Here is a 26,503-nt window from a genome sequence, read left to right as displayed (position 1 = left end):
CTGTCGGTAGTTGTAAGGGGACACGACAAGGCTATTTATATTTTATATCAATCTATTGAACTGATTTCAGATTGTCTGTCGGTGGCTATCGGCGGACACGACAAGGCTATTTATATTTTCTCGCTGGTGGAACGAGAGGACGTTGGGAAAGTCTGGGAGATGCAAGGGAAGTGCAAGGTATGACAACTCACAAGACAATGACACAAATATATAACACATCTAATGCTAGGATCAGACTGTCAACTGTCACGACGGGAGTCGCCAACTTGACGGTTACGTTATAATTTCTCTCAATTGTAACTTATGACGGATGCACTCAAATTAACAACTAATCGGTCGTAGAAGTTGTATGCGACGAGAATAGAGTTGTAAGAGTGCTCAGACTAGCAACTGGACAGTCATAGAAGTCGTGAGATCGACGATGTGGCCAACTCCGTCGTGACAGTTGGTTTGTCTTAACCTAGCATTATATTCAGAAAATTACCATCATGGACTAGTGCAGTCAACAATTTTAAGAATATATCAAAAATATAATGCATGTATACATTTTATACGAATCTTTACTGCCTTTTTGATCAAAGAATTTAAAAGGCATACTGTCATGGATTTAAGGACCTTATTTCTCTAAAAATGGATAATAAATAAAAACTACATTAATTGTTAGAAACCAAATCTAGCTATTGCATCACATTAACTGAACCACAATGGAGTGAAATCCATGTCAACCCTCTCGGCAATTTTAGTTTTTGAATTATGGACCATTGCCATAGTTCAATTATTTTTACAAAATATAATCAATAAATGGAGTATGGTGGTTATGAAGGTGGTTGAATAAAGTACATTTAGGGACAAATCAAATGATTTTTATTTAGGTAATACTTTGTTAGACCATTAAATAGGTCAGTGGTCTGTGACAGTATGCCTTTAAATGTCCAACAAAATGTATCGGTTTTTTTAAAACAAAACCCACAAAAATAAAGGATTTCACAGTATTGTGTAAATATTACAGGGTCATCGTGGAGCTGTGACTGCCATGGACTGGTCCGCAGAAAGACTCAATGGAGATTACTATATCAGGTCAAGTTCCTCATCATGTGACCAGAGATTCTGTGAGTATTTGTTAGAAATGAGGTCTCAGCATACATTTTATTTCTGCTCCATTTCTAAGTTCATTCATACCGACAGCTACCGGGTGTGATCTGTGTTATGCTGTACATTTGAACGCCAAAACCATATTCATAAGCGTACAAGACAGAAGGCATGGGGGATGGGGGCAACTGTCCCCTGGTGCTGGAAACAAACCCTCAAATTGATGCAAAAATTATGGAGATATTCGTAAAAAAATGTATTTCAATCATTCTTCACTCAAAATTAGTTGTAATCCATGTTAAAATGCGTAGTGATTTGTTTGAAATCCTATATTAGTCCGGATGCCGAGGGGTCATACCCTGCAACGAGAGTTAAAGTTTTTTTCTTTGGTGATTTTGGTAGACTGGGTGGTAGTCTTTAATTTCCAGGTGGATGACCGCTCGTCACCCATGAGCAATTCTCTGGATTGACCCTTTTGTGTTGGAAACGCAAAATCAAAAATTGCTATAAAAATGGGGGTAAGGAACACAAAAAGTCCTCTAGAGCCGTTGCTATATAAGATAATAGATCATGTGACCCCTCAAAATATGGGAATTAGGTCACCAGAGGTCAAAAGGTCACACAGTTTTGGCCTTGCCCAAAATCTAGAAAACTGTTATAAACACCCTTACGTAGCCAAGAACAAACCTAAATTGTCACGTCTACACCTGAATCTGTTTGCTTAGACATCCTGCTATGATTTTAACCCACCTATGTTAAAATATATTGCATAATGACCGCTCTGTAGGAAACGAAAGACAAGCTATGTCAAAAAAGTGCTAAAATAGCTATTTTTGACAGGAACAGGGAAAATGCACACAATAATGTAGCCAATTAACCTAGAATAACCAATGATTTCTTAAACCATAACTGCTTTCATCCTCTTTTGGATGGCCATGACTTAAAGTGCTGTGCCAGACCATAAACAATGAATACCGACATTGATTTCCCGAAAGGAAAAACAACAACACAGCTTGTTAAATTTACTTTAAAGTGCTGTGCCAGACCATACACTAAAATTTCAAATTCCATAATTAAATACTTTCTTAATTCATTGCAATAATATTTTACACCGATATGTAAATCAATAATTACGAAAATGCCCCATAAAAGTATTAAAACATCACTCCCGTAGAACACTGCCGGAAACGACCGAGTAAAATTCTCGGTAAACACATTTGCCTGTAAATAGCCGTGACGTCACGAAGGGAACGCGCTTCACAGAAACCTATCACGAGATAACTTCCAGCGCAAGCGAAAGTGGGACCGACAGCGACTGCCAAGCTCATTGATCATGCGATTCTTCTTTCGATGATGAATAGTGTAGTAATGACGACTGGACTAAATTTGTGCAACACAACAAATAATGCCTTATAAGTTTGAACCTGGAACATCTTCCGACGAACCACCGGCCTGACAGATGACGATGAAAATGGTCGTGGAGACAGCTTACCACTAATTTACAACTTTTATTCTTGTTTTGTTCTTTAGCTTTTCGTGCGAATTATTTTGCTACACTGTATGTTCTAATACTTGTGATGTAGTAGAAAAGACGATAAATAACTCTTGAATTCTACGAGTCAATTGGACTCAATATCGGTAATTTTAAGAAATAAACAAAACTGACTTTTAGCCCGTCCCATCCATGAAGATGTTTTTGTGTGAATAATTCCAGTTTAGTTTGACGTAAAAAAAAAGAAAAAAGTAAAAGTGTTTTGGAAATAACAAAACAATACTATTTTTTGTGTGCAGTTGTGAAAACAGTCTGCTCAGAAATAAATAACTTATTTTAATTTTTAAAAATAAACAAAAACGACTTTTAGTCCGTCCCCATCCATCTAGGAAGATGTTTTTTTGTGTGAATAATTTCAGTTTAGTTTGACGTAAAAAAAGAAGAAAGTAAAAGTGTTTTGGAAATAACAAAACAATACTATTATTTTGTGTGCAGTTGTAAAAACAGTCTGCTCAGAAATAAATAACTTATAGCACATTCCATAGTATGAAAAAACGTTTTCTCTGTGGGAGGTATAGTAAAATTAATTTAATGTATTTATAGTCTGTTTTACAGGGAACGCCTTTTTTCATGCTATGGAATTTACAAGTCATTTATTTCTGAGCCGATCGTTTTCTAAGATGCATACAAAATTAGCGTCTTGTTTTTTTCTCCAAAAAAACCCTACATTTTTGTAGGATGGGACGGACTAGGCTATAGATACTTACTTGTCTGTACTTTATTGTTTTAATGTTCTCGAACTATAAAGAAAAATCTCACAAATGAACGAGATGCAAACAACAACAAATCGGATCTCGATGATTGCACGAACCGTGCATGAGAAAACAAACTGACCAGAGTTGAAAGCATAACGCAATTTGGGACATTGACGATATGCACCCCAAGGTCGTTTCGGTGTGGATGGCGTCGGCTTGTTGTCATTTGTTTTGTGTCGCAGAAAAATTGTTGGTACAGCATCTTTTTTAAAAGCCATAACACATGGTATTCCCATATCTCGCTAAAGCCGACAAGCCAGTTTGGACGAATCGAAACTAAAGTGTCTGCTGTCGCAACGGTCTCCGGCATTTTTTTCCTGTCCACTATTTCCACGTTGTTTTAATCAAATTCACACACAGCTTTCTCACAGCAACATTACTAGGAAATGCGTGAAGACTAAATTTATCGGCTTTTTCATTGCTACAGCCGCCAACAACACGCCGTTTAACCATAATAAACACAAACGAAGCAATGAACAATGGCGCTGACTATCGAAAGGAGTTCCCTTCGTGACGTCACGGATCAAATCTTACGGAAATTCCCGAAACGAATTCAGCTGGTTCTGTGTTTCAGGGGAATATTTTTAAATGGAAAATATACCGGTATATAATATTTTTACTTTTTTTTTTTAATTTGCTAATCATATTAAATAATATCTTGATTGATATAGCTCAATACATCATACAACTGGCACAGCACTTTAAGATGTATACCTATTTATGTACAGGATTCACAGGGGGTAAAAGAGTCACATGATTCTGGGCTACTTTTAATTATGAGTGATTTGATAGAAAAGGGTCAATATTACATGTTTTGAATATATTGTGCTTTATTTAATGTAGTCTCCCCAAAAGCCTCACTACACTCCTAGGGAGTTTTCAAAATTGGTTGCAAGCCCAGGAAGGCATTCGATTGTTAAGGGTTTAAACAATTAGACCATTTTTAGAAATCACCAAATCTGTTTATGAAAATTACCAAAACTATAACTTTTACAATATCAACTGCATTAGATTCACTCTTAATGGAACTATCTTTTATCAGACAGTTGGGTATTTTGGGTGGTTTGGTTTAGGGGACGAGGGGGGTGAGATCAAAAGTCAATCAAGTGCACTTGATTTCATAGACGATAACTGCAGTTGCAATGACACTTACTTTCAAAAAATTTAGTTCTTTTGGGTTGAGCCGAAAGTGACTGTACTCGGCAACATATTAAAAGTGTTGACACTATTAATTCAGCCCACAGATAACTCTTTCAAATTTCAATGCAATATGTATTCTAATGATAGTACATGTAGTCTTGATTTAAATTCCATCCAGAATTAATTGTAAAGTTTTAAAAACACTTTGACTTCTATACAAAGGTTTAAAATGTACTTACCTTGAATTTATGTATTGTATTATACTTTTCACCCACAGCTCCTTACACTGTGGTTTTATATAAATATATATATAAAAATAATATGTTTATATACTTACCATTTGTGACACCCAATAGCCGATGTATATTTTTCTGCTGGGGTGTCGTTAAACATTCATTCATTCATTTATTAATGATCTGTTCATGAAGTAGTCTGTAGGCCTACATGTACCATCTAGATTCTCATTTATCCCAATTTTGGCCTAGAACAAAATGGAGAACAAACCCATTTTCCGTTTGGAATTTTTCACATCACTTCTAACACTTAATTAACCCTCTCTAGAACAGCCTGTGCTGTAGCAGGCACAGAACATTGTGCATTGTAAGTGAGCAAAGTCTTTGCAACAGCACCTTCTTGAGCAAGGGCGATCACTAGAACAACCATATTTCATCATGCTAAGAATATAATCTGGAGCACTTGCAACATCTTCAGGAACTGTAACTGCTGTGAGTGTCTTGGTCTCTATTGCTTTCTTCCATCCGAAGTCCTCACGATTCAGTTGAGGTGGGTCATTTTCCCCAAGTGAACACCACAGAATGGCTTGGATTCTCTAACAATGCTTCCGTTGTAGGTGGCAGTGAACACAGTTTGGGTGACGAGGTGACGCCTTTACCATTTTGGCAGCCCAAAGTTGAACACGAATCTCCGACATCTTTGCTACATTCTTCATGCCATAGCATGTGGATATGAATGTCGTAGCTTGCTTGTAGACATCTACTAGGTCTGCGGTAACATCACCAACAGCAAACAAGGTGTGGCCTGCCCGAAGGACTCTGACCACCGTTCACTTTCCAATGCCGAAGAAAGTGGCAACCGTGTCGTAGCCCGCAAGGACGTGAGCTGGGACGAGATCCTGTTCAATCATCCTGTGTCCTTTTGCTGTCTCACCAATGTCTATGACCGTCCTGCCTTTAATCGGGGATTCCATGATGACTGGGACTTTGAGATCAGTTTGATCATGGTAGGAAACAAGGAGGACGAAGACATCAGTGTCATCAAACATCACTATGGTGGATTTGCCTTCTAGACTGCACCACAACACCTGCTGGACAATAATATTGTCCGCTTCCACATGGGTTGTCATGAGATCATGCCGTCTTCTGATCTCTTCATTTTGAATTTCAACAGGGCAGTTGTTTTCTGCAGTGACCACTAGCTTGTGTAGACTGGTACTTTCCGTGTGGAAGAGTCTGTCCTGACACAGTTCTTCAAAGATTATCTGGATGAGTTGCTTCTTGTTCGCTGTTACATTTAGTCCAACTTTCTGGGCTGGCAACGTAGTCTTTAACTTGATATGGTGAACTCGACTGGCTCAGGCCTCTCTTGCACCTCTGGTTCCGGATTTCGTGCTAAAATCACGATAACGGTCGAACACAAGGTACACTTCATTTTGTTTTTTTTTTTTTTTTTTTTTTTTAAATGAGTTTATTGCCCTCTAGGCACACTTCATAGTCCTGCAATAGTTTTTGAAGACTTTGCTTCACATTTGAAACATGGTCCTGAACAGTGCCAGCCTCCGGCCAATGGATGACCTAAAGCAGAGCAGAACCATCTGTCACCAGCACATCGGTGTTTCCTGCATTTCTACTTGACACCTCGACTTGGAGACTCTTCTTCAAACTGTCACTTATTTGTTGCAATCCTCATTCCATGGCCGGTAAACATCGATGTTGGCACAGGTGCAAGCTCATGTGAGAGGACATCCTTGATATCAATATCCCGCGAACTGGACAGCTGGACCCATATTCACAAAAAAGTGTAAATTTACGTCTACGACTAGCACTTACGTGTGCCGTAGATTTACGTTTACGTGCAAGAAGCACCTTATTCTCAAAGATGGTCGTAAATGTAAACGTAACTTAGTTGGACGTAAATCTACGATTTAACATTCTCACTGGAGTAGTTAATAAAAACACATTAGAAACGATGGCTACCGGGTAAATAACAAATGCGCAAAACGCAATTTTGTTTGTCGTCTGCTAACAATAACATAGCGAACAGTGAACCATGGCATTTTGGTATTGGTACGGATCCGCGTTTTGGTACAAACTTGAGGACATTTCTTAAAAAGGAAAAGATAACTCAGGAGAAATTGGCCGAGTCGAAAACATCCGTTCGATCACGAACAAAAATATGTTCAATCCGTGGGCGTTCGCCATCGCAAACTGCTTCATTTATTTGAAATACTTCTAGTTTCCGTAAATAATAGTAAATAACGGCGATCGTGCTTGATTTATTATATGTACACAACTTACGTGCAGCGTTAGTTGCAACCTGAGGCACTTTTATAATTACGTCCAACTTTACACGTAACTTACGTTTTCGTTGTTTCGTGAATAGCTCTTCAGTCGTAGATTTACGTTTACGTGTAAAACTAGGCTTACGATATTTTGTGAATATGGGTCCAGGCCAATGACCCATGCATAGATTGCATTTATGTCTGTAATCCTGTTGTCCCCAATGGAAACTGCCTGCTTGGTTACAGTCACGGTAACTACCTTCTTGGGAATGGTTGCATAAAACCCACTTGGCCACTTCCTTTCAAATTCTATCATTTGTGTCCTTCCAATTTTCACAAACTTCTGAACGTCGACTTCAGTGTTGCCAATTTTCCCACTTACGATATTGACTATTCCTTCTGGGTGGTCTGCAGGATTCAAAAGGTCAATGCACACCTATAGCTCTCCACATAGATGTCAACTGAGGGCCCAAACCTTGAGGGAGGAGTCTGTCTTGAGGGTGATTCCAACTATTCCGCCTTTACTGTGCCCATGACGCATGGAAGTTGACTCGATGAAGAGGTCACTCCAAATCCCATTCCATATCCCTTGGGAATGATGCATGACATGTTCAGCCTTGCAGAAATGTAACAGGATATGAGGTGGGAGTTTTTCCATGGACCTGAGGCAATGGAGTCCGTACCAGGCATAATTCATATGTCCGGCAGCAAAATAGTACGGAATCATTTCTATCTTTCCTATGCATCTAACTGTCTACTTGTTTGACCTTTGACCGTGAACATTTGACCTTCAATGCCTAAATTTGGGATGAACCTTTCTGATTTCCCCAATGCAAGTATTTGAAGGGGGTCATTTGTTATTCTAGGTTGACTGGCTGCATTACTGTGGGCATTTTCCCTTTTGCTGTCAAAAATAGCTATTTTAACTTTTCTGACATAGGTTGTCTTTCGTTTCCTAGAGGGCGGTCATTATGCAATATATTTGAACATATATGGGTTAAATTCATAGCAGGGTGTCTAAGCAAACAGATTCAGGTGTAAAAGAGACAATTTAGGTTTGTTCTTGGCCTACGTAAGGGTGTTTATAACAGTATTCTAGATTGTGGGCAAGGCCAAAAATGTGTGACCTTTTAACCTCTGGTGACCTAATTATTGAACTCATTTGCATGTAACACACATCATTGTAAAGAGCTTCCCAAGACCCACAATTTGAGGCGTCACATGATCTATTATTTTATATAACAACGGCTCTGGAGGACTTTTTGTGTTCCTTACCCCCGTTTTTATGGCAATTTTTGATTTTGCGCTTCCAACACAAAAGGGTTAATCCAGAGAATTGCTTGAGGGTGGCGAGCGGTCATCCACCTGGAAATTGAAGACTACCACCCAATTTACCAAAATCACCAAAGAAAAAACCTTTAACTCTGATTGCAGGGTATGGCCTAAAATCGGGCCTTGGCTTCCGGACTATATAGCTATTTGGTAGTAATACTAATATGCATAAATTTTGTTATCAAGATTCGGGCATTTTCATTTAATTCGGACAAAATCCAGCCTCCCCCTACGAAAATTGGAGCCAGTACGCCTATGACCGTATTCAGTTATTAAAAGCGTATTTCTGCACATGGCAGAGTGAAAAGGAAGTTGGAAAAAGTCGTCATTGCTTCTATGATCGACTATCGCCTAGTAGATACGTAACAAGATGTTTCATCCCTCTTGCACCGCCCGTAGGAGGTCTGCCACTCCCAAGACTAGCTTAAAAAACATGAACTTACACAGAGCTCAATAGAGCTCAATGGAATATATACAGCTATGATGACATGTACTCAACAATCACTGAACAGAAACGTGGTGATATCAGGTGTTCGCGAAAGTTGAGCTTATCCTGCCCCAATGGTGGCACCCGTCATGAGCACAACCTGCAGCCATCAAGTCAATAGTTGAAACATTCGTTTCTAGTAAGTGGGGAAGAGTTAAAATGAAATAATTTGTAACTTACGATGGTAGGGCCTTTGGCTGAATTTTGGATATCACCGTTTCTAATGTTTCGCGTTTACTTTTTTGGCGCATGGTTATACAGCGGAGTAGGTAAAATATGAATCTGTTCTTGCACCACAATTCTGCAATATGAAGACACTTCCTTGAACTTTGGACAGTTGGAAACACAGCAAATATTTTAAGCTAAAATTTTAAAAACAAAAAGATTTTAACCTGAAGTATCCTTAGTATTCTGCAATATCTTTGGAAGACAATAAGTGTCGGAAGATGCCAACAACTCTGCAAGGATTTATTTATATATCGGTTGACATTTCAGTGGTGGTGGGAGATCAATGTTTAATATTCACATTTAGAGGACCTGAGCTCTCCCGCCTCCCATTCTGACCCTTGTATAGAGTATGTACCTTTAAGAAAATGAATCAAATAATTAATACAGCATTTCTGTTTTCAGGGAATGTTGCCAAGTTAGAAGCAGTCCAAGGGTCTGTGTGTGAAAATATACAGTGGGCGTCGGATCGGTGTATCATAGATCACAAACTGACAGGTCAGTTTTCATACAGCAAAGTACTCTTATAACGAACAGGGAGGGACCATGATAGTTCGTTATAAGGGTAGTTCGTTGTACACATTTGTACAAGTTGGTTATTGACGCATAGGGAGATAAAATGGGACTTTACGATCAGTTCGTTCTATGCCGTATTTCGTTCTAAGCATGTTCGTTATAAGTGTACTTTACTGTATATTTCTACAGTCATGTTGACTACGGATCATATTGTTTAAAGTCATTGGATCATACTTTTAAAGTCATTCCCTATTGATCATATTGTATAACGTCGATGACTATGGATCATATTGAAATTAATTGAATATTGTTCAATGGAACATATTTTTTAAAGTCAATGAATATGGATCATATAGTTTAGGCATTGGAATATTGTTTACAAATATTGACTATGGATCATATTGTTTACATTCATAGGAAAATAATATAGTTTAAGAAGTGTATTTTGTTTAACGACACGACTAGAGCACATTGATTAATCAATTATCGGCTATTGGATGTCAAACATTTGGTAGTTACGACTCGTAGTCTTTAGAGGAAACCCGCTACATGTTTTCTAATGTAGCAAGGGATCTTTTATATGCACTTTTCCACAGACAGGAAAGTACATACTACGGCCTTTGTCCACTTGTGGTGCACTGGTTGAATCGAGAGAAAAAAAACCAATCAGCTGAATGGATCCACCGAGGTGATTCGATCCTGCGAAGCAAGCACCCCAAGCGAGCACTCAACCCACTGAGCTAAATCCCACACCAAATAATATTGTTTAAAGTCATCAACTATGAATTATATTGTTTAAAGTCATCAACTATGAATTATATTGTCTCACATTTAAGGTCACTGACTATGGATTATATTGTTTAAAGTCATTGGTTTATATTTTTTAAAGGGACATTCCTGAGTTTGCTGCAATTTTAAAGATCTTATCGAGTAAAAGAGACTTTTTAACGATTGTAATTACATATCAAATATATTTTTCTGAAGCTAAGGAACACATTAAATTTAATAGATCAATTTTCTAAATACTCAGGATTGAAACCAAATATTGAAAAAACTATTGCTATTTGGATCGGATCAAATTCAAATAATACTCATAATCTATGTAAAGATAAAAATCTTAAAATGGTCACAAAAGAATTTTACCTTCTTGGGAATTAAATTTAGTGTCCAGTTAAATCAAATTGTACAATTAAATTATACTGACAAAATTGAAGAGATTTCAAAGTTACTGAATACCTGGTCTAAACGTCATTTTACTATGCTGGGTAGAATTACCGTTGTCAAATCCTTGGCTCTATCTAAACTTGTTCACCTTATTCTCAGTATCCCCAATCCAGACAAGGGCATAATAAAAACAATCAACAAGATATTTTATTCATATATTTGGAAGAGTTCCATAGATAGAATTTCTCGGAATTCGCTAATGCAGGATATAGAAAATGGTGGTTTAAAAATGGTAAACTTAGAATATTTTATGAATTCCTTAAAATTAACATGGATTAGAAGAGCAATAAATTGACATGATTCATTATGGTATCATATCCTTAGATGTCACCTCCCAAACAAAAATATTTTATTTACTAATATAGGAGATGATTACCATAAACTGTGTGGGAAAAAAATTACAAATATGTTCTGGAAACAGGTATTCAATATACTAGCATTATTCAAAAAGAAAGTGGAACTTAACGAAAATGATGTAAGTTCTGAACCACTGTGGTTCAACTCCCTAATTAAAATTGGTAAGAAAAGTGTTTATTACCAGAATTGGAATATAATAGGTATAACAAACGGATGGCAACTTATTTAAATATGATGGATTTTGTGAATTTTATGGCTTTCATCCACCATTTACTACATTTGAAGGGCTAAAGGCTGCAATATTACATATATGGCCATTTTTATCCACCAAACCACTTTCAGGTGACTTTCTATTTTGGCCAAAGTATATAAATACCATAATACAAAACAAACAGGGGTCAAAACATATATATAACACCTATATAAAGTCGTCTTTTTCTCCACCAAAAAATATATTTAAATGGGAAAGAGAATTAAATTTTGAACAAGAATACAATTGGTGGAAAATTATCAACAGCAATGTGTTCAGTATATCTAAGGATACCAAATATAGAATAATCCAAAGAATTCTCCCTACAAACAAGTTTCTCTATAATATTAAAGTGATAAGCAGCCCAAATTGTAGCTTTTGTAATGCGTCTATTGAAACGTATACGCATTTATTTTTTGATTGTGTACACGTCCAAAATTTAATTAAACAAGTCGAGCAATGGATAAAAGAATCGGCAGACATTATAGTTAGCTTCTCTCGTACCAGTTTTCTTCTTGGCCACTCAAAGAACAATATCATAATTGACATTATTGCTCATTTGACAAAGCAATTTATATATAGTTCAAAATTTCTGAAGAAATCACTAGATATTAAAATATTAAAAATTCATATACTTTCTTATTATATATATAGTAGAAAAAAAATGTATTCCAATAAAATCAAATATAATGAATTTATTAAAAGATGGAGTGTATACCATAAGTTGTTTGAATAAATATCTCTAGGTCATCCACCACTGACAGTATCTTAAGTATTTATTACCATATACATACATGTATAAAACAAATTGAGTGTTTAGTACTGAGTGAGGTTCAATGACGTGTTGGCAAGAGGTTTGTTGTTTTATTTCATAGTATATTAAGTTTGATCTGTGTATGTATGTATAAAAAAAATATATATATATATATACTGTGTGAAAATGTGACCAAAAATTAAAATAAAATATTCAAATGAGAAAAAAATAATATATTTTTCTGCATAAAATATTAGTGGCTGTATATTAAACGTGTTTCTCATCGTTCTAATATTTGTACTAGGTTAACTTTCATTTTAGTTCCTAAAGTATATTTTTTCGTATGTACAAAATTATTTGAAGACAAAATCCACTATGGGCGTGTTACAAATATTAAGACAACCAGAAACACATTGAATATATAGACATTGATATTCTAAACATGAAAATATATTTTATGTATAAGTTTAATCGTAGAAATATTTTATTAGTTGGAAACATCTTACAATGCAACACACCCAGGAATGTCCCTTTAAACTAATTGGAACATATTGTTTTACGTCGAGGACACTAGTACACATATGTTTTCTTCTGCTTAAAATTCATTTTGCGCTGCTACAAACACCAGGATAGTAGAAACATGTCGACTTTGCAAAACAAATTAATTTCAGCAAGAAGTTAAAATATGTATATTAAATTTAAAAACGCATATATACTATATCTGTAAATTATGTAATTTAAAGGGACATTCCGGAGTTTGCTGCATTGTAAGACGTTTACGACTAATAAAATATTTCTACGATTAAACTTACATATTAAATATATTTTCTGGTTTAGAATATTAGTGTCTGTATATTCAATATGTTTCTGGTTGTCGTAATATTTGTAAGAAACCCAAACTGCATTTTATCTTCAAATATGTTCGTACGTACGAAAAAATATATTTTAGGAAATAAAATGAAATGTAATCTAGTACAAATATTAGAACGATCAGAAACACGTTTAATACATAGCCACTAATATTTTATGCAGAAAAATATATTTAATATGTAATTACAATCGTTAAAAAGTCTTTTTTAGTCGATAACATCTTAAACATTGATGCAAACTCAGGAATGTCCCTTTAATGGTAAACACCTGGAACATATTTTGAACTATCTAATAACTAGAGCCAGTCAATGACGGAATGTAAGAATACATTTTTTTCCATGAATGAATGGAATGGAATGGATGAATGTTTAACGACACCACAGGACTCCATGAATGAACATTGATGTATCTAGCCACAATAGATCCAGTAATTCTATTTACTTTTTACATTTCTGTTATAAAGAAGGGACATAAATATTCAGCGTGTTCAACTCATTATCTCCCTTCCACTAATATGAATATCACATTAACGTTTTGTGTTTTCAGGATTGTGGGGCTCAAAACAGGGGAAAGAGGGAATGATCCATTCCGTGGACATCAACCCACCCAAGACGGTGGTTGCCATTGGAGACAGTAATGGACATCTCAGTCTGTTTAGATATCCTTGTTCAAAATCTGGAGTGAGTATAGATATCCTTTTAGTCTTTTTAGATATCTTGTTTAGATAATCCTATAAACATTATGTTTCAATAATGCTCTCATTGTGTCCTGAAGAGGTAGGTTAAGCTGCTGCACTATGTCGCCAGGGCAGCGTGCTTGAACTTTAATTGGATAGAGCCATGACAAATGCTATAAAAGTAAAAGAAAACAGAATACACTGCAGTGGAAATCATATGATAATCTATGATACACCGATCAGAAGGAAGGAAATGTTTTATTTAACGACGCACTCAACACATTTTATTTACGGATACATGGCGTCGGACATATGGTTAAGGACCACACAGATATTGAGAGAGGAAACCCGCTGTCGCCACTTCATGGGCTACTTTTTTCGATTAGCAGCAAGGAATCTTTTATATGCACCATCCCACAGACAGGGTAGTACATACCACGGTCTTTGATATACCAGTCGTGGTGCACTGGGTGGAACGAGAAATAGCCCAATGGGCTCACCGACGGGGATCGATCCCACACTGACCGTGCATCGAGCGAGCGCTATACCACTGGGATAAGTATCGCCCCCATACCTTCTTTAGATAATCCTATAAACATAATTTTTTCAATAATGCTCTCATTGTGTCCTGAAGAGGTAGGTTAAGCCGCAGCAATATGTCCCCAAGGCAGCGTGCTTGAACTTTAATTGGATAGAGGCATGTTAAATGCTATAAAAGTAAAGAAAGACACTTTGACCTTTCTCAACAGAATACACTGCAATGGAAATCATGTGATAATCTATGATACACCGATCAGACGCCCACTGTATATTTTCACACACAGACCTTTGACTTGCTTCTACCTGAAAAAACAGACATGTTGTATTAGTGATTCATTTGCTTAAAGGTATATTCCCGAGTTTGCTGCATTGTAAGATGTTTCCGACAATTAAAATATTTCTACAATTAAACTTACATATTAAATATATTTTTTTGTTTAGAATATCAATGTCTGTATATTCAATGTGTTTCTGGTTGTCTTAATATTTGTAAGAAGACCAAACTGGATTTTCTCTTCAAATAATTTCGTACGTACGAAAACATTATTTTAGGAAATAAAATGAAATTTAACCTGGTACAAATACTAGAACGACGAGAAACACGTTTAATATACAGCCACTAATATTTTATGCAGAAAAATATATTTGATATGTAATTACAATCGTTAAAAAGTTTTTGTTAGTCGATAACATCTTAAAAATTGCAACAAGGGTCAGAGTGGGGAGAGGTGGAGAGCTCATGCCCTCTAAATCTGAACATTAAACATTGGTCTCCCACCAGCACTGGAATGTCGGAGAAAAAAAAATAGTGTTATCTATTTATTACTTAAACTTAAAGTTTGTTTTGTTTAACGACACCACTATATTTATTTCTTATTCATCTGTTAATTTTGACATATAGTCTTAGATAAGAAAGCGGTTACATTATTCAGGACCGTACCCTGATCAAAATCCGGGGGAGGGAGGGGGGGGGCACTACTTTTTATACACAAATAAAACAGTATACAAATTAAACCCTTAGATGTGTATGCTATTTTCTGGAGTAAAAAAAAGTAAGATTCTCAGGTGGGGGCAGCTGGTCCCCTGCCCCCCGGAGGGTACGGCCCTGCATTATTCCATTAGAAGAATTGGATCTTTTATATGCACCATCCCATGGACAGGATAGAGCATATCACGGCCTTTGATATACCAGTCGTGGTGCACCGGCTGGAACGAGAAATAGCCTGATGTGCCACCGTCGGGGATCGATCCTAGACCGACCGGGCATCAGGTGAGCACTTTACCGCCAGGCTATGTCCCATCCCTATCTATTACAAATGCTTTATATATTAGAACTTTGCTCGATATTATCATTTTTAATTGTTTGTGTTCGTTTCAGGTGTTTAGTCATACATACCGCTGCCACCATGGTGTACACAACACGTGCTTCAGTCCTTCCGGGAACTACGTTCTGTCTGTGGGAGGAAAAGACTCGTGTGTCATGCAGTGGAAAGTTGTATAGCTTGTATACAGTTATAGTTGGGAGTGTTGCATAACGTATGGGGTTTTTTAGGCCATGAGAAACTTAGGGCACAAGTTATGCAAAAAGGAAATGGGTTACTTGAATTTATGTATGTGTAACTCGTAATTCTTAGAGGCATGTAGTACATGACACTGTAATGGAGGAAAGAAACGTTTGTTAGACTACACCTCACTACATTTTAAACTATGGCTACTACCTGCCAAACAGAGAGAGAGAGAGAGAGAGAGAGAGAGAGAGAGAGAGAGAGAGAGGCAGAGAGGCAGAGAGAGAGGCAGGCAGGGAGAGAGAGACAGACAGACAGACAGAGAGAGACAGACAGACAGACAGAGAGAGAGAGACAAAGAAAGAGAAATAGACAGAGAGAGAGAGAGACAAAGATAGAGAAATAGACAGAGAGACAAAGATAGAGACAGACAGACAGAGCGAGAGACAGAAAGAGAGTGATGAGAGAGACAGAGAGAGAGAGAGACGGGGAGGGAGAGAAAGGAATGGAAATGTTTTATTTAACGACGCATTCAACACATTTTATTTAGGGAGGGAGAGAGAGAGAAGAAAAAACTTGTTGCTGTGTCGGTGAGCTCTATCGGTAAATCAACAAGGGCTATTTTATTCGCACTTTCGCTTAGGACAGTACAAACATTGGTTGTGATGGACAAAACTAGTCTATACAGGTGGATCGATTCTGCGACCCGTTGCACCTCTGTCAAGTGGTCTTACATTGACCTACATCCCACCCCAACACCAAATAAATTCAAATAGCACTCAATATGTTGTTTCTTTAATTCAGTAATTACCCATCACCTCCCACCAAATGAATATTCTTATTCAGTAGTAACCAACAATTGTTGTATTTTTCTCTAATTAAAGGGACATTCCTGAGTTTGCAGCAATTTTTAAGATGTTATCGACTAACAGAGACTTTTTAGCGATTGTAATTACATATCAAATATATTTTTCTGCATACAATATTAGTGGCTGTACATTAAATGTGCTTCTGGTCGTTCTAATATTTATACTAGGTTAAATTTCAATTTATTTCCTAAAATAGTTTTTTTCGTATGTACGAAATTATTTGAAGAGAAAATCCAGTTTGGGCTTCTCACAAATATTAAGACGACCAGAAACACATTGAATATACAGACACTGATATTCTAAACAAGAAAATATATTGAATATGTAAGTTTAATCGTAGAAGTATTTTATTAATCAGAAACATCTTACAATGCAGCTAACTCAGGAATGTCCCTTTAAATCACCCACAAAAGACAGTCATTAAAACAGCTCAGATTCTGAACCACAAAATCGAATGGACATTTGGCAAAATAATGGTTCATTCCATGAACAGCCACTCCCAAGGAGATCCTTCACCAGGAGTTCACCCCTCTTGCGCCACCACAAAGAAGACTGCCACTCCCAGACTAGCTTACTAAATCAAAATACCGGACAGAGCTCATTAGAATAAGTACAGCTGCTGTGGTGACATGCACTCATGAATCACTGTTACAACAGTGGTGACACCGGGTGTTTGAGTCTTAGCCGACACCTCTGTCTAGTTTGATTCGAGCACTATATACATGTAGATCAGTACGTAACAACGAAACAAAGCAATGGATTCAACTGCAAAACAGTTATTAATCTCTATGTAATGCAGTAAAGTGCATGCCTTTACAGGGTGTATACAACCAAATCAAATCCCATACACGACAATAGTAACATGTGAGGCTAAAACTCCTACCTGCAGTGTATCAATCGACATAAACGCCACGGATATAAATACTACCACTCCTCACCCTTAAAGTGAATCAGAAAACAATTGGGAGTTAAGATGCTCATTTCAGAGATAACGGGTAGCGTCTATGACTACTCTAGTACCACATAAAATTTGAGTACTTTGTTTTTACAGGTACCCCATACATGTTTCAAGCACAAGGCTACTTGACACAGTGGTACTAGATGAAATAAAATTGCACACATATTTTGCCTAGATGAAACTAATTATTTTTACAACCAACACACATTTATGACTAATCACAGGACTTGTGGTGTTAACTTCTCTATCAAAAGTTGGGTGCACTTCGAGCTTTGGCCCAGCCGGAAGTTATTTCGTTTAGTACTACCTACAGCAGAATCTATTCCATTGAGGTCTATCCTGTACAAATGTCGGGGTTTCTAAGTTAGTCTTGGGCGGCGCAAGAGGATTAAACATCATGTTACAAAACAATATAATATAGCAGAATAGAACAAAACAAAACAATATAATATAGCAGAATAGAACAAAGCAATATAATATAGCAGAATAGAACAAACAAAACAATATAATATAGCAGAATAGAACAAAAAACAATATAATATAGCAGAATAGCAGAATATAATAACAAACAGAAAAACAATATAATATAGCAGAACAGAACAAAACAAAACAATATAATATAGCAGAATAGAACAAAGCAATATAATATAGCAGAATAGAACAAACAAAACAATATAATATAGCAGAATAGAACAAAACAAAACAATATAATATAGCAGAATAGAACAAAGCAATATAATATAGCAGAATAGAACAAAACAATATAATATAGCAGAATAGAACAAAACAAAACAATATATATATAGCAGAATAGAACAAAACAAAACAATATAATATAGCAGAATAGAACAAAGCAATATAATATAGCAGAATAGAACAAACAAAACAATATAATATAGCAGAACAGAACAAAACAAAACAATATAATATAGCAGAATAGAACAAAACAAAACAATATAATATAGCAGAATAGAACAAAACAAAACAATATAATATAGCAGAATAGAACAAAGCAATATAATATAGCAGAATAGAACAAACAAAACAATATAATATAGCAGAATAGAACAAAGCAAAACAATATAATATAGCAGAATAGAACAAAGCAATATAATATAGCAGAATAGAACAAAACAATATAATATAGCAGAATAGAACAAAGCAAAACAATATAATATAGCAGAATAGAACAAAACAAAACAATATAATATAGCAGAATAGAACAAAACAAAACAATATAATATAGCAGAATAGAACAAAGCAATATAATATAGCAGAATAGAACAAACAAAACAATATAATATAGCAGAACAGAACAAAACAAAACAATATAATATAGCAGAATAGAACAAAGCAATATAATATAGCAGAATAGAACAAACAAAACAATATAATATAGCAGAACAGAACAAAACAAAACAATATAATATAGCAGAATAGAACAAAGCAATATAATATAGCAGAATAGAACAAACAAAACAATATAATATAGCAGAATAGAACAAAACAAAACAATATAATATAGCAGAATAGAACAAAACAAAACAATATAATATAGCAGAATAGAACAAAACAAAACAATATAATATAGCAGAATAGAACAAAGCAATATAATATAGCAGAATAGAACAAACAAAACAATATAATATAGCAGAATAGAACAAAGCAAAACAATATAATATAGCAGAATAGAACAAAGCAATATAATATAGCAGAATAGAACAAAACAATATAATATAGCAGAATAGAACAAAGCAAAACAATATAATATAGCAGAATAGAACAAAACAAAACAATATAATATAGCAGAATAGAACAAAACAAAACAATATAATATAGCAGAATAGAACAAAGCAATATAATATAGCAGAATAGAACAAAGCAATATAATATAGCAGAATAGAACAAAGCAATATAATATAGCAGAATAGAACAAAACAATATAATATAGCAGAATAGAACAAAGCAAAACAATATAATATAGCAGAATAGAACAAAACAAAACAATATAATATAGCAGAATAGAACAAAACAAAACAATATAATATAGCAGAATATAACAAAACAAAGCAATATAATATAGCAGAATAGAACAAAACAAAACAATATAATATAGCAGAACAGAACAAAGCAAAACAATATAATATAGCAGAATAGAACAAAGCAATATAATATAGCAGAATAGAACAAAACAAAACAATATAATATAGCAGAATAGAACAAAGCAAAACAATATAATATAGCAGAACAGAACAAAGCAATATAATATAGCAGAATAGAACAAAGCAAAACAATATAATATAGCAGAATAGAACAAAACAATATAATATAATATAGCAGAATAGAACAAAACAAAACAATATAATATAGCAGAATAGAACAAAACAAAAGAATATAATATAGCAGAACAGAACAAAGCAATATAATATAGCAGAATAGAACAAAGCAAAACAATATAATATAGCAGAATAGAACAAAACAAAACAATATAATATAGCAGAATAGAACAAAGCAATATAATATAGCAGAATAGAACAAAACAAAACAATATAATATAGCAGAATAGAACAAAATAAAACAATATAATATAGCAGAATAGAACAAAGCAATATAATATAGCAGAATAGAACAAAGCAATATAATATAGCAGAATAGAACAAAACAAAACTATATAATATAGCAGAATAGAACAAAACAAAACAATATAATATAGCAGAATAGAACAAAAAAACAAAAATATAGCAGAATAGAACAATATAATATAGCAGAATAGAACAAAACAAAACAATATAATATAGCAGAATAGAACAAAACAAAACAATATAATATAGCAGAATAGAACAAAGCAATATAATATAGCAGAATAGAACAGAACAAAGCAAAACAATATAATATATAGCATAACCTAGCAGAATAGACAAAGCAAAACAATATAATATAGCAGAATAGAACAAAGCAAAACAATATAATATAGCAGAATAGAACAAAACAAAACAATATAATATAGCAGAACAGAACAAAGCAAAACAATATAATATAGCAGAACAGAACAAAGCAAAACAATATAAGATAGCAAAGAATATAATATATAGCAGAATAATATAGCAGAACAAAAAAGCAAAACAATATAATATAGCAGAATAGAACAAAGCAAAACAATATAATATAGCAGAATAGAACAAAACAAAGCAATATAATATAGCAGAATAGAACAAAGCAAAACAATATAATATAGCAGAATAGAACAAAGCAAAACAATATAATATAGCAGAATAGAACAAAATATATAATATAGCAGAATAGAACAAAGCAATATAATATAGCAGAATAGAACAAAACAAAACAATATAATATAGCAGAATAGAACAAAGCAGAATAGAACAATATAATATAGCAGAATAGAACAAAGCAAAACAATATAAACAATAATATAGCAGAATAGAACAAAGCAAAACAATATAATATAGCAGAATAGAACAAAACAAAACAATATAATATAGCAGAATAGAACAAAGCAAAACAATATAATATAGCAGAATAGAACAAAGCAAAACAATATAATATAGCAGAATAGAACAAAGCAAAACAATATAATATAGCAGAATAGAACAAAGCAAAACAATATAATATAGCAGAATAGAACAAAGCAAAACAATATAATATAGCAGAATAGAACAAAGCAAAACAATATAATATAGCAGAATAGAACAAAGCAAAACAATATAATATAGCAGAATAGAACAAAGCAAAACAATATAATATAGCAGAATAGAACAAAGCAAAACAATATAATATAGCAGAACAGAACAAAGCAAAACAATATAATATAGCAGAATAGAACAAAGCAAAACAATATAATATAGCAGAATAGAACAAAGCAATATAATATAGCAGAATAGAACAAAGCAAAACAATATAATATAGCAGAATAGAACAAAGCAATATAGCAGAATAGAACAAACAAAACAATATAATATAGCAGAACAGAACAAAGCAAAACAATATAATATAGCAGAATAGAACAAAACAAAGCAATATAATATAGCAGAATAGAACAAAGCAAAACAATATAATATAGCAGAATAGAACAAAACAAAACAATATAATATAGCAGAATAGAACAAAGCAAAACAATATAATATAGCAGAATAGAACAAAGCAAAACAATATAATATAGCAGAATAGAACAAAGCAATATAATATAGCAGAATAGAACAAACAAAACAATATAATATAGCAGAACAGAACAAAGCAAAACAATATAATATAGCAGAATAGAACAAAACAAAGCAATATAATATAGCAGAATAGAACAAAGCAAAACAATATAATATAGCAGAATAGAACAAAACAAAACAATATAATATAGCAGAATAGAACAAAGCAAAACAATATAATATAGCAGAATAGAACAAAACAAAACAATATAATATAGCAGAACAATATAATATAGCAAATAGAACAAAACAAAACAATATAATATAGCAGAATAGAACAAAGCAATATAATATAGCAGAATATATAATATAGCAGAATAGAACAAAACAAAGCAATATAATATAGCAGAATAGAACAAAGCAAAACAATATAATAGCAGAATAGAACAAAACAAAAAAAAATATAGCAGAATAGAACACAACAAAGCAATATAATATAGCAGAATAGAACAAAACAAAACAACAATATAGCAGAATAGAACAAAGAAAAACAACATATATAAAGCAAATAGAACAAAACAAATAGAACAAAGCAAAACAATATAACAGAATAGAACAAAACAAAACAATATAATATAGCAGAATAGAACAAAGCAAAACAATATAATATAGCAGAATAGAACAAAACAAAACAATATAATATAGCAGAATAGAACAAAGCAAAACAATATAATATAGCAGAATAGAACAAAGCAAAACAATATAATATAGCAGAATAGAACAAAGCAATATAATATAGCAGAATAGAACAAACAAAACAATATAATATAGCAGAACAGAACAAAGCAAAACAATATAATATAGCAGAATAGAACAAAACAAAGCAATATAATATAGCAGAATACAACAAAGCAAAACAATATAATATAGCAGAATAGAACAAAACAAAACAATATAATATAGCAGAATAGAACAAAGCAAAACAATATAATATAGCAGAATAGAACAAAACAAAACAATATAATATAGCAGAACAACAAAACAAAACAATATAATATAGCAGAATAGAACAAAGCAATATAATATAGCAGAATAGAACAAAGCAATATAATATAGCAGAATAGAACAAACAAAACAATATAATATAGCAGAACAGAACAAAGCAAAACAATATAATATAGCAGAATAGAACAAAACAAAGCAATATAATATAGCAGAATAGAACAAAGCAAAACAATATAATATAGCAGAATAGAACAAAACAAAACTATATAATATAGCAGAATAGAACAAAGCAATATAATATAGCAGAATAGAACAAAACAAAACAATATAATATAGCAGAATAGAACAAAGCAATATAATATAGCAGAATAGAACAAAGCAAAACAATATAATATAGCAGAATAGAACAAAACAAAACAATATAATATAGCAGAATAGAACAAAGCAAAACAATATAATATAGCAGAATATAATATAGCAGAACAGAACAAAGCAAAACAATATAATATAGCAGAATAGAACAAAGCAAAACAATATAATATAGCAGAATAGAACAAAGCAAAACAATATAATATAGCAGAACAGAACAAAGCAAAACAATATAATATAGCAGAATAGAACAAAGCAAAACAATATAATATAGCAGAACAGAACAAAGCAAAACAATATAATATAGCAGAATAGAACAAAGCAAAACAATATAATATAGCAGAATAGAACAAAGCAATATAATATAGCAGAATAGAACAAACAAAACAATATAATATAGCAGAACAGAACAAAGCAAAACAATATAATATAGCAGAATAGAACAAAACAAAGCAATATAATATAGCAGAATAGAACAAAGCAAAACAATATAATATAGCAGAATAGAACAAAACAAAACAATATAATATAGCAGAATAGAACAAAGCAAAACAATATAATATAGCAGAATAGAACAAAGCAAAACAATATAATATAGCAGAATAGAACAAAGCAATATAATATAGCAGAATAGAACAAACAAAACAATATAATATAGCAGAACAGAACAAAGCAAAACAATATAATATAGCAGAATAGAACAAAACAAAGCAATATAATATAGCAGAATAGAACAAAGCAAAACAATATAATATAGCAGAATAGAACAAAACAAAACAATATAATATAGCAGAATAGAACAAAGCAAAACAATATAATATAGCAGAATAGAACAAAACAAAACAATATAATATAGCAGAACAACAAAACAAAACAATATAATATAGCAGAATAGAACAAAGCAATATAATATAGCAGAATAGAACAAAACAATATAATATAGCAGAATAGAACAAAACAATATAATATAGCAGAATAGAACAAAGCAATATAATATAGCAGAATAGAACACAAGAAAACAACACTAGCAGAATAAAATGGAACAAAAAAAATATAGCAGAGAAAACAACGAAGCAACAATATGGCAGATTAGAACAAAACCAAACAACAATATAGCAGCATAGAATAGAACAACATAATATAAAGAATAGAACAAAACAACAATATGACAGAATAGAACAAAGCAAAACAATATAATATAGCAGAATAGAACAAAACAAAACTATTTAATATAGCAGAATAGAACAAAGCAATATAATATAGCAGAATAGAACAAAACAAAACAATATAATATAGCAGAATAGAACAAAGCAATATAATATAGCAGAATAGAACAAAGCAAAACAATATAATATAGCAGAATAGAACAAAACAAAACAATATAATATAGCAGAATAGAACAAAACAAAACAATATAATATAGCAGAATAGAACAAAACAAAACAATATAATATAGCAGAATAGAACAAAGCAATATAATATAGCAGAACAGAACAAAGCAAAACAATATAATATAGCAGAATAGAACAAAGCAAAACAATATAATATAGCAGAATAGAACAAAGCAAAACAATATAATATAGCAGAACAGAACAAAGCAAAACAATATAATATAGCAGAATAGAACAAAGCAAAGCAATATAATATAGCAGAATAGAACAAAGCAAAACAATATAATATAGCAGAACAGAACAAAGCAAAACAATATAATATAGCAGAATAGAACAAAGCAAAACAATATAATATAGCAGAATAGAAAAAAACAATATAATATAGCAAAGCAAAACAATATAATATAGCAGAATAGAACAAAACAAAGCAATATAATATAGCAGAATAGAACAAAGCAAAACAATATAATATAGCAGAATAGAACAAAACAAAACAATATAATATAGCAGAATAGAACAAAGCAATATAATATAGCAGAATAGAACAAAACAAAACAATATAATATAGCAGAATAGAACAAAGCAATATAATATAGCAGAATAGAACAAAGCAAAACAATATAATATAGCAGAATAGAACAAAACAAAACAATATAATATAGCAGAATAGAACAAAACAAAACAATATAATATAGCAGAATAGAACAAAGCAATATAATATAGCAGAACAGAACAAAGCAAAACAATATAATATAGCAGAATAGAACAAAGCAAAATAATATAGCAAATAGAACAAAGCATAATATAGCAGAATAGAACAAAGCAAAACAATATAATATAGCAGAACAGAACAAAGCAAAACAATATAATATAGCAGAATAGAACAAAGCAAAGCAATATAATATAGCAGAACAGAACAAAGCAAAACAATATAATATAGCAGAACAGAACAAAGCAAAACAATATAATATAGCAGAATAGAACAAAGCAAAACAATATAATATAGCAGAATAGAACAAAGCAATATAATATAGCAGAACAGAACAAACAAAACAATATAATATAGCAGAACAGAACAAAGCAAAACAATATAATATAGCAGAATAGAACAAAACAAAGCAATATAATATAGCAGAATAGAACAAAGCAAAACAATATAATATAGCAGAATAGAACAAAACAAAACAATATAATATAGCAGAATAGAACAAAGCAAAACAATATAATATAGCAGAATAGAACAAAGCAAAACAATATAATATAGCAGAATAGAATAAAGCAATATAATATAGCAGAATAGAACAAACAAAACAATATAATATAGCAGAACAGAACAGAACAAAGCAAAACAATATAATATAGCAGAATAGAACAAAACAAAGCAATATAATATAGCAGAATAGAACAAAGCAAAACAATATAATATGGCAGAATAGAACAAAGCAAAACAATATAATATAGCAGAATAGAACAAAACAAAACAATATAATATAGCAGAACAACAAAACAAAACAATATAATATAGCAGAATAGAACAAAGCAATATAATATAGCAGAATAGAACAAAACAATATAATATAGCAGAATAGAACAAAACAATATAATATTGCAGAATAGAACAAAGCAATATAATATTGCAGAATAGAACACAAGAAAACAACACTAGCAGAATAAAATGGAACAAAAAAAATATAGCAGAGAAAACAACGAAGCAACAATATGGCAGATTAGAACAAAACCAAACAACAATATAGCAGCATAGAATAGAACAACATAATATAAAGAATAGAACAAAACAACAATATGACAGAACAAAACAAAACAATATAATATAGCAGAGTAATAAATGAATGTTTAACAACACATCAGCACAAGACTACACATTGGCTACTGGGTGTCAACCAAAGGTATATAAACACGATATTGCAGAAAGACTGGTTCCATTGTGTGGTACTAATTAAACA

At 32.7% G+C, this 26,503-nt stretch overlaps 1 protein-coding gene across 4 annotated transcripts in view; it reads left to right on the top strand.

Moving 5' to 3' along the window:
• The window catches only part of LOC121373527 (echinoderm microtubule-associated protein-like 2), a 93,754-nt gene extending 77,647 nt beyond the window's left edge, over positions 1–16,107 (top strand). For all 4 annotated transcript variants that reach the window (XM_041500202.1, XM_041500203.1, XM_041500204.1 and 1 more), the window contains 5 exons: positions 71–177; positions 1,010–1,109; positions 9,504–9,596; positions 13,616–13,749; positions 15,664–16,107. In XM_041500202.1, the coding sequence (XP_041356136.1) occupies positions 71–177; positions 1,010–1,109; positions 9,504–9,596; positions 13,616–13,749; positions 15,664–15,786 (557 nt within the window). In that variant the 3' untranslated portion in view covers positions 15,787–16,107. The remainder of the gene's footprint in view (positions 1–70; positions 178–1,009; positions 1,110–9,503; positions 9,597–13,615; positions 13,750–15,663) is intronic.
• Positions 16,108–26,503: the final 10,396 nt, after the last annotated feature.

Source organism: Gigantopelta aegis, chromosome 5 (assembly GCF_016097555.1).
Source record: "Gigantopelta aegis isolate Gae_Host chromosome 5, Gae_host_genome, whole genome shotgun sequence".
In the NCBI taxonomy this organism is placed as follows: Eukaryota; Metazoa; Mollusca; class Gastropoda; order Neomphalida; family Peltospiridae; genus Gigantopelta; species Gigantopelta aegis.
Note: the sequence above shows the minus strand (reverse complement) of the source record. Positions and strands in the feature narration are given on the sequence as shown.